At 36.5% G+C, this 15,619-nt stretch overlaps 1 protein-coding gene and 1 long non-coding RNA gene across 2 annotated transcripts in view; both read right to left on the bottom strand.

The window, feature by feature from the left end:
* Positions 1-390: 390 nt before the first annotated feature.
* Positions 391-10,860, bottom strand: LOC149480019 (uncharacterized). Its single transcript, XR_016317115.1, has 4 exons — positions 10,162-10,860; positions 9,549-9,656; positions 9,190-9,267; positions 391-1,111 (listed from the first exon to the last, which is right to left on the bottom strand). It is a non-coding gene; the product is annotated as an uncharacterized LOC149480019 (long non-coding RNA).
* A 54-nt stretch (positions 10,861-10,914) lies between these two features.
* The window catches only part of LOC149480005 (uncharacterized), a 340,612-nt gene continuing 335,907 nt past the window's right edge, over positions 10,915-15,619 (bottom strand). The window contains exons 2-3 of the mRNA XM_089707266.1: positions 13,244-15,121; positions 10,915-11,145 (exon numbers count right to left, since the gene is read on the bottom strand). Of these exons, the coding sequence (XP_089563392.1) occupies positions 11,131-11,145; positions 13,244-14,428 (1,200 nt within the window). The 5' untranslated portion in view covers positions 14,429-15,121 and the 3' untranslated portion in view covers positions 10,915-11,130. The remainder of the gene's footprint in view (positions 11,146-13,243; positions 15,122-15,619) is intronic.

Raw genomic sequence — 15,619 nt, 5'->3', positions numbered from 1 at the left:
TATACTATATTATCTCAATGACAATTACACATTTATACATTTAATCTATCGGTACCGGTCACAAGTTGCACTTTTGAGTTTTTTGGAAGAAAAAAAATAGAAAGTTCAAGTATCGTAACTACCCTAATAAAATTCAATTCCCCGTAAACGCCTCCGTGGTGGAATCTAGTATTTTTATCAATGATAGACCTAATTATGAGCAATCTATCTGTACCGGTCACAAGTTGCACTTTTGAGTTTTTTGGAAGAAAAAAATAAAATGATCAAGTTCAGCAACTCAAACTACCCTAATATAATATTTTGACAATCGATTCCTCCTAAAGGCTTCCACGGAGGAATGTGTTTATTTTACCAATTATAGACCTAATTGAGAGCAATCTACCAGTACCGGTCACAAGTTGCACTTTTGAGTTTTTTGGAAGAAAAAGATAAAAAGATCAAGTTCAGTAACTCAAACTGCCCTAATATAATATTTTGACAATCGATTCCTTCTAAAGGCTTCCATGGAGGAATGTGTTTATTTTACCAATTATAGACCTAATTAAGAGCAATAGACTACAAGCCCGCATATGAAAAAAATATGGGTCAAATGAACCACCACGGGACATATCTAGTACGAAAGAAGAGCAAAAAATAATAAGATTCATCACTATGCCGTCACTTGTAAGCTGTCCAACTGAGTGCAGATGAGAATTGAAAAGTACAGGTAGACTCGGTAAATTTTGGTCATATATTTTTGTACGGCATTCTTAACCATCGATAGATCCATTAAAAATAATAAGAAACCGCTCAGTGCCGTACAAAAATGTTGGTCCACCAAGTCGGAATTTTTATTTAATTTCCGAGAGTTACCGGGGGTAAATTTGGTCATTTGACCATGTACGGCATCTGTGTCATACTATTGCTATACTGCTTTTAATCCATTATTCCGCAACGCCGTACAAAAATCATGGGGACAAGGGGAAAAAATCGAGAGTTGTAATCCCCTCTCTTTCCCCACTCCAGGGGGTCATTTGACACAACACGAAATAAATTTATTTTTAAAGTATTTTATGCATAGATAATATTTTTTCATGTGCCGTACATTTTCGTTGGTTCAAAGGGGAAAAATCTGAAAAAGAAAAAATCCATATAACGAAATGTTTGCTTTATATTTTGATAATAAAATATAAATATACATTAATATTAAGAAGCTCGAGGTGGTTAATTATCACCTTGGAAAGTCGGAGTCAAGTGGAATGGACTCCGTTAAATTGATGAACTAATAAAAAGCTATGAACGAAAAGATGTGAATTATATGCAATCAGCCCATGAATACAGGTAAAGTCACAAGCAAATGCTAGTATTATATACATATTCAAAATGTACAAGTAAAGCGCTTTCAAATGATACCAAACACGGCATATTTATCTTAACTTTATTTTTTTACTCTGTATGTTTTGTCCGCTAGAGGGCGCCACATTAGATTTTGTGAAACCCCATATAGCCTTTAGCTAGCTGGTCGCTGGTTATCCAGTGAACAATTCAGATGCTTCTAATGATATGTTATTTGTCGAATTCTGATAAGTAGTTTAGAAGTTACGAGGGAATAGATGAACATACATACAAGACCTGTCAAAACCATAACCCTCCTTTTGCTTTGCCGTAGTTGGGTAAAAATATGTTAATGCCGTACTGTATCAAATGGCCATAAAGCACCCTTAAAATTGTAGCTTTCGTCGCTTTCATCAGCCTAAAAGATGTGGTCTGCACAAAAATGTACAGCATCGTTTTTTCCTAATTTATCTATGTTAATACTATTTAAAACAACGAATAAAGTGTAGAAAACTATTATATTTCATTAATCTACGATGTTTAAACTTTAACAAAATTTCTGGTTTTGCATTTCTCTATAACTTTTTTTAGAACGGTTTCTTTTGAACGGCAATACTATACAACAATTGAATTTTACAATATCATGTTAAAAAAAAAGTTCCCGTACAGGGTCAAATGACCTTACAGCTCTTTATATCAAGAATTCGATGAAATTAAGATGATTATTGGTATACATTTAAAAGAACAATTATTTTTTGACGGCATTGCTTTTAATAGTACTTTTGAGTGCTAGATAATGCTTTGGAACCGAAGCCGTACTTAGTCAAATGACCCCCTGGAGTGGGGAAAGAGAGGGGATTGCAACTCTCGATTTTTTCCCCTTGTCCCCATGATTTTTGTACGGCATTGCGGAATAATGGATTAAAAGCAGTATAGCAATAGTATGACACAGATGCCGTACATGGTCAAATGACCAAATTTACCCCCGGTAACTCTCGGAAATTAAATAAAAATTCCGACTTGGTGGACCAACATTTTTGTACGGCACTGAGCGGTTTCTTATTATTTTTAATGGATCTATCGATGGTTAAGAATGCCGTACAAAAATATATGACCAAAATTTACCGAGTCTACCTGTACTTTTCAATTCTCATCTGCACTCAGTTGGACAGCTTACAAGTGACGGCATAGTGATGAATCTTATTATTTTTTGCTCTTCTTTCGTTCTAGATATGACCCCTGGTGGTTCATTTGACCCATATTTTTTTCATATGCGGGCTTGTAGTCTAAATCTATCAGTACCGGTCACAAGTTGCACATTTGAGTTTTTTGGAAGAAAGAAATATTTTTTGATCGATTGATGTGTAGTATGGGGAAATTGTTTGAGCCAAAATCATTTTTTACTGCGTATAACTCAGAAACGGTAGGATATAGGAAAAAATGATTTAGGTACAACTTGTAGATAATTTTATGGCCTTTCAACTTTTCCTTGAAAGTTTTTCTCTAACATGTACCGTTTTAGAGATTTAAGCGAAAAATGAAAAAATGGACCCATTTCCCCCCTCCCCCCACTCCGGGGCTTCTCCTAGTGTACCGGGGTTTTAGTATGTTTATTACCTAGGGACTCTTGACATGTTTCCGAAGAAACATCTTACGTTACTAACTCACGCACTCTAGACCCCTCTTGGAGGGACTCATTCAATGGACTAAATCTTACCTTAGTAAAATGTAAAAAGAAGGTTACAGAGTGGTTGCTGACCCAGAATTATTCAGATACTGAACAATACATAGTTCAAATAAAAATTTAGCAAACGCAACCACTATGGCCACTACCACACCCCGGACACTCCATACAAAATTATCGTTTTGACAGTCACACTGTAGAGACTGCAAATGTGTGTGTTAACGCTTTATGGTTGGCACATTTGTGACTAGCGTAAAAAAAAAATTCGCATTTTTCTGATGAAATACATCCGTAAACAGCACAATATCTAACCATTTTCTACGAAAAACGATAATCACAAATCCAAAATAATAAAATTACTTTAAGTCAATTTGATTAATGTTGTCAATCTTCGTTGCGTATCGTCCTTGTAGAAAAATGTGGACCATTTTTAGACTGATCGTGCGGGGTGAGGTAAGTGTTTAATTTTGGCGGGAGGCGGAGAGTGTCCGTTCTGTAGCGTTTAGCTACTATTATGTATTCTGTGCCACTACATCCACTCACGCGCTTACACACTCATTCACACATACATTCACACACACACACACACACACTCATACATACACACACGCTCACACATGCATACAAACACGCACACTCATTCAAACACGCACGCACAACATATGAGTATCTATATACATATAATAAATCTGTAGAAGGGTCATTTCTGTACATTGAAAATATTGAAAAAATAAATAGCAGGGGGTGTTACTCGATCGATACCAAACTCAAATATGTGATTAAAAAATTTTTTGTCTGTCTGTCTGTCTGTCTGTCTGTCTGTATGTGAAGACATCACGTGAAAACTACCGGTTCGATTTCGATGAAACTTGGTATAATTATACCTTATTATCCTGGGCGTAAAATAGGATACTTTTTATCCTGGAAAAATACATGGAAAAAAAAATAATCTTAATTTTTCAGTTTTATCCATATGTTCTGTAGAACCGCCAACACGTAGCGTATTATTATAGGCCTAGCCGTATTTGGGTCCAATAGATATTTATAAGATGTCATTGTCAGAGTTACTCAAAATGAAGAAATAAACCATCCACGCGATGACCGACATCCGCGCGGACGGAGTCGCGGGCGGAAGCTAGTTAATAGAATAAATATGATGTAAGTATGTGTAGAATAAATATGTGTATAAATAGATAAAGGTAAGTTTAGTTAACATATTATATTCCATATTATACATTTGATAGATTTACAAATATTAGATGGAGACAGATACTATTTATTATATTTATCCAATTATCATCACCTGCAGTGGCCACTAAGGTTGGATCTGTTTCTCAAGTAATATAACAGTGTATTTTTTTTTAAAGTTCTCAACCGCGCGGAGGCTAGGCAGCGGCGGTGGTAAATTGTTCCAACACTTAGTGGCACTGTATTTGAAGCTACCTCGGAAACTGGCAGAGTGGTGTTTAGGAATCATCAGTTTAGTCGCTGCTTGTCTCGTTTTGTACGCTGCCTGATGATCTCCCATCCAAACCAACTTTTGAAAAAGGTATTTGGTGGACTCAAACTTAATAATATCAAAAAGGAACGAGGCGAAATGGAGTCGTCGTCGATTTTCCGGACTTAGAAAAATTTTCCTAACCTAACCTAACCTAACCTAACCTAACCTATCCTTTTCCACCTTATAGAAATTTTTCCTGACGTATAGAAATTTTCCTGGTGTATGGAAATTTTCCGGACTTAGAAAAATTTTCCTAACCTAACCTAACCTAACCTAACCTATCCTTTTCCACCTTATAGAAATTTTTCCTGGCGTATAGAAATTTTCCTGGCTTAAATAAATTTTCCTGACGTATAGAAATTTTCCTGGCGTATGGAAATTTTCCTGACGTATAGAAATTTTCCTGGCGTATGAAAATTTTCTGGACTTAGAAAAATTTTCCTGACTTATACGAATTTTCCTCATCTGTTTAAATTTTCCCGACTTAAAGAAATTTTCCTGGCGTATAGAAATTTTCCTGGCGTATGGAAATTTTCCGGACTTAGAAAAATTTTCCTGACTTATACGAATTTTCCTCATCTGTATAAATTTTCCCGACGTATAGAATTTTTCCTGGCGTATGGAAATTTTCCGGACTTGGAAAAATTTTCCTGACATACGAATTTTCCTCAGATAAAATTCATTTATTTATTCCTACTTTTACCCCTATATCAAATAAATGGATGAACCGATTTTGATAAAACGTTCACTTTCATCTTAATCTTAATCTTAATACTATTATAAAGGCGAAAGTTTGTAAGGATTTATGGATGTATGGATGTTTGTTACTCTTTCACGTAAAAACTACTGAACCGATTACAATGAAATTTAGCACACATATAGAGGGTTACTTGGATTAACACATAGGATAGGTTTTATCCCGGAAATCCCACGGGAACGGGAACTATGCGGGTTTTCCTTTGAAAACGCGGGCGAAGCCGCGGGCGGAAATCTAGTATCTACTAAATTTGAGTTAAAATGTATAATTTAAATTTTATTTTGTATAATTTTGTATAAAAAATAGCTAAATTACCTAAATCATTATTTAAGTTAATATTATGCTATAGTTTTGTTATTATTGTGTCATTAAGGAAGGTGGACCCCAAAATACAGGCTGTCCTAGTTTGGGGTCCAAATGTTACATGTTTGTACCTAACCCACAAATTGATCAATAAATGATTTTTATTTATTTTTATTTATTTATTTATCACCGACCATGTCTTTTTTACAGATCTTACAATCTTTGCTTATATTTTTCAAACATTTACTGAGGACCCATCCACATACATAATTTGCCTGTCCCACATCTTTTGGATCACAGTCAATATTTATTTGAGGCACTACAATTTCTTCACCCTCATTACTCGCAGACTGAAAAAGTAGTGCCTCATCATTGGGAACATTAGATTATTCTTTTAAAAAGAAGTCTAATGAATGTAACACATTATTGTCATCATTTTCGCAATTACTATTGACCGAGTGTGGTGTGTTAAAATTATTTAAAAGTAATGATTTATAGGCACCCTCAAAGTGAATAGTATTGGGTGCCGTATTGCGTACACCATAACTTCTTATGTTCCCAAAGAAGTTTTCTAATGGGTCCTGATTAAAATTCCGTGTAAGCATGGCATCAAATGCATATTTTTCGGATAGTATTTTCCACAAATATTATACCTTCAATGGTACGGATAAAATTACTTATTGATGGTACTGTACAATCAATATAGTAGTTTTGATCTTTATTATCTTTTTTACTTTTTAGAAATTTTATAGATTTTAGAATTCGCAAGGCTTCTGTCCATAATTGATGATGAGGTGAATTCTTTCTAACACAACTTTTATATATTTTGCCATTGTTGGGATAAAATGTACTTGCATTTAACGAGTCAAAAAGATTGTCCATAATTTTCGTGAATTTTATAATTTGTCGACATTCCACCGGACACACGCCTCATCCCGTGAGGTGTTCAGCTGCCACAGCGACGCTGTGGCTGAAGATTTGCGCAGCTGTTTTCACCTTCATTTTCTTCATTTTCTCTGTGTATACATGCTCGTCTGTCAATTTTTGAAGGAGTTTCAATTCGCCGTAACTTTGATCCGCTTCGTAAACTTGTTGATAATATTGCCATTTAATGATTTTCTCCACTTGTTCCTCAAAATCAAAATACTTCATGTCTTTAGTCAAAAGATTATTTCTTACGCCTTTAATCAGATGGGGAACATCAAACAACGGAACTATTTGTTTGCCACTTACTTCTATTATACTGTGTCGCCACTCTTTGTTTTGCTGGAAGTATTTTCTTTTTGTTTCTTCAATCATTTCATTGATTGCAGCTACATTTGTGGCGCTTTGGTCACAAACTGTACACAAAACATTTAAACCTGTCCTCTGAACATACCTGATAATATTCAGGGTTATTTCCTTTAAATTACTTTTCTTTAAACAACTGGTAAAGTAATATGCCACTGGCTGTTTAATTTTTTTTTTCTAATACCCTTGACCATGTATACTAGGACATGAATCATGATCAGCAAAGGTTTTGCTGCCCCAAGCAAAACCTTTTAGTTTGTCTTTGGCCGCGTCGTATTGTCGTCGAATATTAGACAGCATAGTCGATCTTGGGGAGACAAGGCTTTCACTGTTTCCTTCATTTTTAAAAATACTGCTTTGTTCATTCCACTTTCTATCTCCACTTTTGCCAGTAATCTTTTCAAGGCTTTTGCCGAGGGTAAACAAAAATATGAAGCTAGCAGTGTACAGCACTTAGGGCTTCTTTTATACATTAAAAGTGATAATACTTTCTCCTTCAATGTAAATCTTCTCCCTTTCGATTTTTTGTAGCTTTCCCTACATTGCATTTTAGTAAAAATTTTGGCAGCAGGTGTCATATTTGCTGTCACTTTTTCTAGAGCTCGGTCCATGATCATTTTCGAAGCGCTAGCAAGTCTTGTTTTGAAGTTGTGGCTCCTTTTGCGTAGTCAATACCACTCTGTACCCCAATATTTGATTTATTTATTTGACTGGTCTGTTGGTCTAGTGGTTACTTGGTTAGTGACCCTGACTGCTAAACTGGAGGTCGTGGGTTCGATTCCCACCCAGGACAAATCTTTGTGTGATGAGCATGATCATTTGTTCTGTGTCTGGGTGTTATTTATCTAATTTATGTATGTATTTAGAAATATATAAGTATGTTTATTAGTTGTCTGATCACCATAACACAAGCTCTTCTTGATGCTTGCTTACTTTGGGATCAGATGGCCGTGTGTGAGTTGTCCGGAGATATTATTATATTAAATTTCTTTATTACACGCATGTGTTGCACAAATTTGCAAGTTGATATACAAAACTTTTAATAATAGTAGGAAACTTCGAAATTTGTTACACAGTATGCACTCTTAATGGTTTACTGTGGGGCAAAATCTGAAACCTTATAGGATACACACATACATAAACTAAAGCCACCATCCCATTGAGGTAGGCAGAGAACAAAGAGTGCCACTTGCTACAATCTTGACATATTTCCCTTGCTAAGTTGCTACCTTTTGCATACATGCTTGATGCACTACTATAGGATTCACTTATTAAGTAAGTTTATATTATGTGGGTAGTGGCATTTTAAGATAATAAAAAGTAAAAGAACTAAAACCCAACTACGACAAAAAAACGACGCTGAAAAAGTATAAAACAACATTTTCAGAATTCCACTATGTAGAGATAAATTTTCATGTTTGGAAAGGCGTAGTCACACGTTGTCAAAGTGCTACGGTAGATATATGTAACGTGTGACTACGCCTTTCCAAACATGAAAATTTATCTCTACATAGTGGAATTCTGAAAATCTTGTTTTATACTTTTTCAGCGTCGTTTTTTGTCGTAGTTGGGTTTTAGTTCTTTTACTTTTTATTATTTGTACTATTTTGGTGTTAAAGTGTATTTGTTGCGCATAATATTGACAAAAGTTAAATTGATGAACTAATAAAGAAGCTATGAACGAAAAGATGTGAATTATATGCAATCAGCCCATGAATACAGGTAAAGTCACAAGCAAATGCTAGTAATATATATATATTCAAAATGTGCAAGTAAAAAGCTTTCAAATGATACCAAACACGGCATATTTATCTTAACTTTATTTTTTTACTCTGTATGTTTTGACCGCTAGAGGGCGCCACATTAGATTTTGTGAAACCCCATATAGCCTATAACCAGCGGACAATTAAGACGCTTCTAATGATATGTCATTTGTCGAATTCTGATAAGTAGTTTAGAAGTTACGAGGGAACAGATGAACATACATACATACATACATAGCCTGTCAAAATCATAACCCTCCTTTTGCTTTGCCGTAGTCGGGTAAAAACACAGCATTACTGCACTATTCCAACCGGAGGATGTCGTAAATAAAAAAAAGGCAAATATCATCACTGCAAGATAAGGAAACCTTGAAACCAAAGCCTATGCCAACATGTGTAGCCAGTGTAGTATAATAGGCCAATTTCCGTCCAAATATAGGGAGCCCCTACCCAACAGTGAGAAATTTATGCTATGAAGTTATTTTATTATCATAGTGGCTATGGCCATCATTGCACTCAAAGGAGTGCAATGATGGCCATAGCCACAGTGGGATAAAGATCCCACTGATATACTCACTTTTATTCTTCAAAACTGCTTTGTCTGACTGTATACAGTACGAATGTTCTGCTATTATTGCGTTTTGAGAGATGGAACCTGAAACAACAGCATGCCATTATTTACAATAATGTTGAATAACAAATAAAATTATGTCAAGTTATAATATGATAAATGGTCAATTATATCCAAATTTATATCAAACTATCTGAGCCCGTGACTTTGTTCGCATGGAATTCAAAAAAAGGGCGACAAACTCATTATTTGCGGCTGGTACAGTAGCTGTTTCTAGGAGTTGAACCGCAAAATTAAGTTTGTTTTGCATTATTCATAGAGGTAGCTTTCACAATGTGAAAATAAAAGTAGTCTTAGAAGTGTACCTGTAACTGTTTCAGTTGAAGCTTCTGGAAGTGACAGTGTCACCTGTGGTAATGAATGATCTAAATCAGGAGCGGGCACAGTAACCACTTGTGTTGAAGATAAATCACCTGCAACAGTGAAAAATTTAAATTATATATGTGGTTACATTTGGATGGGTACCTTAACATTATCCACTATGCAACTATGATATGTAGGGTAAAGCAGCCAGTGAAATTACTAGCATGTGATACTGAAGAACTTATACCTCAAGGTGGTCACCACTTACCAATTTACCATCCACCAAGGGCAATAAAAAAAAAGCATGTGTGGTTTTATGAAACCATGGTAAAAGTGAAACTGTTCGAACGGTTCCGAACACTGCTTTGTGTAGCGCATGTCGCGTGACGGTCGGCTGCCGAGTAGGTATACCTACTCGGCAGCCGCGATACACGCGACATGCGCTACACAGACCAAAAAGTTTGAGACGATATAATAAAAGTTTCACTTTAAAACTACTACCTACTTACAAAATAACCATGGGGAATAAACTTGCCTTACACAAAACTCGGCACATAGTTGCAGTAGCAGATGTGGAGCAAATTAAAGGGAGTTATTAAGGCAGCTTTCACTTACCGTGAAGATGTAGTGTAGGAATAGCCATATAATCTAATCGGGTTGACTTTAGAAACGTGCGGCACGAATTTCGGCGCGATTTTAATTTTTATCGATCGATAATGATGCCCCGAAACATACATTAGCGGCTTTTCGTGCGGAAACGTGTAATTACAGAGAAATCTTTTTTTTAATTTTTGAGATTCGGTATGTATACGAAAAATTTTTGCATTTAGAAGCTTAGTTTTCAAAATACAGGTCTTTGAAGATGTCAGCAAGCGCGAGGTATGGGGGACTTTGAATATAATTATCAGTTCAAGAAAAGTAATTTTTAAATAAATTGATGACTGAATAATATACCCCATGAAATAAACTTTTTATGCTCATATTTCGAATTTTGAATTTATATTTAAATTCCTTAGAAAAATAAAAATATATTTTTCTTTGTCATTTTTTACAAACTTTGCGTATTTTTAATTTTTTTAAAGATCATTAAATAAATAGCTTATATTATGTTTAAACTTCATGCAAAGTTCTAGAGTGGTCATCGCAGGACTTTAGAATCTACATGTATTATAATGTCGAAGCGCGGCAATATCCCCATACTAGCGCTTAGTTGGTTAGCGCACCGTACAGCGTACTGCAGTATTTATCTCATTATAGTTAGTTAATAACACCGTTTCAGGTTTTAATAAGATTTTATAGTGGTAAATAACAAGCAAGAAAATATTACTTTAGTTTTTGTGAAGCAATGGAGAAAATAAAATTGCAGCGTAACGACACACTTATTTATTTTGAAAGTTTTAACAAGAATGATCCACGTTTAACAATGGCCAGCTAATATATAGGCTTATCCCCTCCGCGTGGCTGGCTGGTAGGCATGGCGGTGGCATGGCGGCTGGCAGGAGGGGATGTCAACATGGCGGCTTGGCTTGACGGCGGTGACAGGCGACGTCACGTCCGTTACCACAGAACACATATTACTGTCCGTTACACTCGGCCATCCTGAAACAGTTGTTCCCACAGGAACAACAAAAATAATTAGCTCTCTAATAAATCAATAAGATCTTCGGTTTCCATTTGCTCATCCGAACTGCTAGCACTATCAGAAACTGTAACAATACTTTTATAGGGCCTCAACGAATCTGCAGCTACTAACCCACTAAAACTCTATATACTTCTAATTTGGTACCTATCATTGCCCAATACTTTCGTTACGACATAAGAACCGGAATGCAAGTCGTCAAGTTTAGTGTTAACTTTGGATGCTGAACAAGTAGGTGCTTGACGCGTTAGCAATAAATCACCCTTCTTATATATGTGAGCGGATTTTCGTTTCCTATCGAAGTTACGTTTCATTCTAGCGCTCGCTTTTAGTATCCTGACATTGCACCATATAAAACCAATCCGCTACTTCGAGACGATTCACGTTCATAGTGTCTACTGGATGTCTACTTAACGCATCTACATGTTTCATTCGTTCCCCCGGCCTATACTCTACGCTTATATCGTAATCTTGTATAGAAAGCCACCACCTTGCGATACGTGGTATAATGTCACGTTTAGTAAGCGTAGCGCGGACTGCTGTACAATCAGTAACAATCTTAACCTTTTTTTCCTACTGTATATACGCGAAAATGACGCAAGGAGTCTACTACGGCAAGAGTTTCCAGTACATAACTATGATACATGCTTTCCTCTTTACTTGTCACCCTACTAAAATATAAAACGGGTCGCAACGTACCATCAATCTGTTTTTGTAGAAGTATACCGGCTATTCCTAATTTACACGCGTCAGTATGTATTTCTGTAGAAAGCACAGGGTCGTACATAGCTAACACAGGCTCGGAACACAAACACTTTTTTTTAATTGTTCGAAACTATTGTTTTGATCACTACTCCATATCCACGAAGCTTTCTTTTTAGTTAAATCGGTAAAAGGGCGGGCAATGATAGCAAAATTGTAAATAAACTTACGAAAATAACTACACAACCCGATAATTATTGACGCACACTATGAACATTGGTCGGTGTTGGAAAACGAGACACCGCTTATAACTTTGAATCGCCCGGTTGAATACCCTTAGCCGATATTTTATGACCTAAATACGTTATTTCATTTTGCAAGAACGAAAACTTACTCATGTTTAATTTTAAATTTTCTACTTCAAGCTTGACAAGTACCGCTTGCAAAATGTCTAAGCCTGACATAACGTCATTCGAGGGTAAGAGTAAATCGTCCAGAAATGCCAAAATTTCACGTTTACCATGTTTGTTTTTATAGTAGAGCCATTTTACTGATAAACCATTCTAAACATAATAAACAATTTCTGAATTGAAGAACTGACGTCGCTACAATTTTGTGTCAATAAACCTTCTTTCTTTTTAAATACCAGAGACGTTACTCTAAAAATCGAAATCTGACATCTAGAATCGAATGCATTGATTACTTGTGAATAAAAATCATCATAAATTAATAAATTCGATTGACAAATGTTTCAAATTCACTTTAATCGATGTTTTAAAGCAGGTTACCTCTCTTTGAAGATAAAATTAATAGACGTCAAATGTTGCCTATTAAATTGGCTCGACTATAACATTATTATTTTCAGTTCTACCTACAGATTCAACTATTTTATTTATCAACCGCATAAAAACGGATGGCGCGTTCGCTAAACCGAATGGAATACGAGTGTACTCGAAATGACCTTGAGGTGTTATGAATGCAGTTTTGTGTGTATCTTCATTACTAACACGTAATTATTGATGATACTCGTAAAATATTTGTGGCCCGCTAATTTCGAAACCTGATCGTCTATGTTTGGCAATAGAAATCTATCTTTTACGGTAATAAGCATTTAAGGCACGGTTATCAACACACATCCTACTGTCACCGTTTTTCTTTTTGACTAATATGACCGGAGATGCATAACTAGATTCAGACTCCTTGATAATCTCGGCATCTAATAAATCACTTTAGACTGAACTACTGCTTGTTCGCTATGCGATAATCGATAAGGCTGGCGGTAAATAGGCTGATCACTAGTAAGCTTTATTATTAGCATTATAATTGGCAAATCTATGGCAAGCAAGGGTAAGGTACCTGGCTATTTGGCTGTAGTGGAGACTCCTGGCAGCTTTCAGCCCTGGTTAGGACCTCTCCCGGCGGCCACACGATAACCTCGCAGCCCATGTTGATGACTTTGATGTACCCGTCTTCACCAGTGAGCAGGGTGGATGGAAGAGAGTAGGCCACTCCCTGCAGCTCATGATGCCGAGGCGGTGTAACCGCATCGTTGCCGACCTTATTTCCGAGAACCCGCACTTGAATGATGGAAGAGCCAGGTGGAAGTCTCTCTTCGTTGACTGTGACGACTTTAAAGCGATCATGGTCTTCGATAGCCTCAATATCGCAAATGGGATTGGGATCTTGAGTACGATTAAATTTGATTATGCCTTTGCTAACTGTCAATGTCATACCTTCGCTGTTGATGACAGGCTGACCGATTAAAAGATTAACATCGGCCATTTTGATGCTAGACACGTAGGCGTGGCATTTCATGGTTATACCGTCAATTTCTAATTGAAATTCGACTTCTCCACGACTCGTTGAGAGTCCACCGGAGAATCCTTTTAAAATGACACTCGTCGGTTTGACATCCAATGACAATGCGTTCGATACTTGATCGTTTAAAACGTTGACTTGACTGCCGGTATCAATGTATGCTTTCACGTGGATGCCATTGACTTTAACGACCTTTTTGTATATTTCATTATAAGGGCGTAGTACATTTACTTCTTTTATGTTGTCGGTTGAGATAGATCTTCTATTTTCCGTGGCAATTGTAGAACAACGTGAAGCAATGTGTCCCTTATTTCCACATTTATAACATGTACGTGTGTCAGGTAGGGAGCAATCACGCAGTAAATGACCAGTTTTCTTGCATCTCGGACACGGGTCTGTTTCGACATTGGGTGGCATTGACTTTTTATCCAGGTGAGATGGCCTACTCACCAAATTTTTATGAAACCTTGTGTCGATAGGTAAAGTACGGTAGTCGTCAAGTGCACATAAAAATCCTTCGTAAAGCTCTCCTGGCGTGTGGCATTGGAAGGCTCGAGCGTTAGGTTGTAGCGATAGTGGCAGACCACGAATGATACAGGAAACGCTGGCGCTATCGGATAACTTGCACCGGAAGCACATGGCGATTTTATCTTGATAGTATTTTGTCATCGTCTCTGTAGGTTGCTTTTTTCCTTTGTAGTAATTCTTCAAGCATGTTTCCATAATCGCGATATCGAGGAAATGCTCGCAATAGCATATCCTTCCATTGTTCCCACGTGTAATCGTAGTTCTCTAGACGATTATACCACTTCTTTGCTTGACCTCGCAGCTTATCTTGTAGGTAAAATGATTTAGTTGTATCGTCCCATCCATTTATTTCCCCAATTTGGTCAATTTTACGAATCCATGCTTGTACCGTGCATTCCTCACTATCAGGGTCAAATTCCGGGATTAAAGATGCAGCACGATGGACTTTTGACTTATTTGGAGCTTGGGGGTCATCTTCCAGGTTGCGTAAAGCCTTAACTACTTCTTTTTCCAGCAGATTCTTGAGCAGCTTCCGTGCAGGCGGTGAAGAAGTACCCTCATCTTCCTCCGACATTGATTCGTCAGGAAGTCGATAAACTTGTGGCCGATGTCGTTTCATCCCGCTTCTGATTTGTGAAGCAATGGAGAAAATAAAATTGCAGCGTAACGACACACTTATTTATTTTGAAAGTTTTAACAAGAATGATCCACGTTTAACAATGGCCAGCTAATATATAGGCTTATCCCCTCCGCGTGGCTGGCTGGTAGGCATGGCGGTGGCATGGCGGCTGGCAGGAGGGGATGTCAACATGGCGGCTTGGCTTGACGGCGGTGACAGGCGACGTCACGTCCGTTACCACAGAACACATATTACTGTCCGTTACATTTCTTAAAAAAAAATATTCAGTAAAGTAATATGACATTTTTACGACTTTGAATACGTATATCTCGTCAATTATTTATTTTAGCATAAAACTTATATATAATCCTCTAATCAATTTTTAAAGACCTATCTGTTGACACTTCATTTAATTCAAATCTCTAGAATTTATTTTTTGTCCCCGTTTCTATGAATATTGCAGTGCGTCGCGCTAGGCGCTAGTATGGGGATATTGCTGCGCTTCGACATTATAATACATGTAGCTTCTAAACTTCTGCGATGACCACTCTAGAACTTTGCATGAAGTTTAAGCATAATATAAGCTATTTATTTAATGATCTTTAAAAAAATTAAAAATACGCAAAGTTTGTAAAAAATGACAAAGAAAAATATTTTTTTATTTTTCTAAGGAATTTTAATATAAATTCAAAATTCGAAATATGAGCATAAAAAGTTTATTTCATGGGGTATATTATTCAGTCATCAATTTATTTAAAAATTACTTT

The sequence above is a fragment of the Colias philodice genome, chromosome 19 (genome assembly GCF_061535455.1).
Source record: "Colias philodice isolate Cphi_HAF_F1 chromosome 19, ilColPhil1 Martin Lab GWU primary, whole genome shotgun sequence".
Lineage (NCBI taxonomy): Eukaryota > Metazoa > Arthropoda > Insecta > Lepidoptera > Pieridae > Colias > Colias philodice.
The sequence above is the reverse complement of the archived record's forward strand: the minus strand, read 5'-3'. Positions and strand labels throughout refer to the sequence as shown.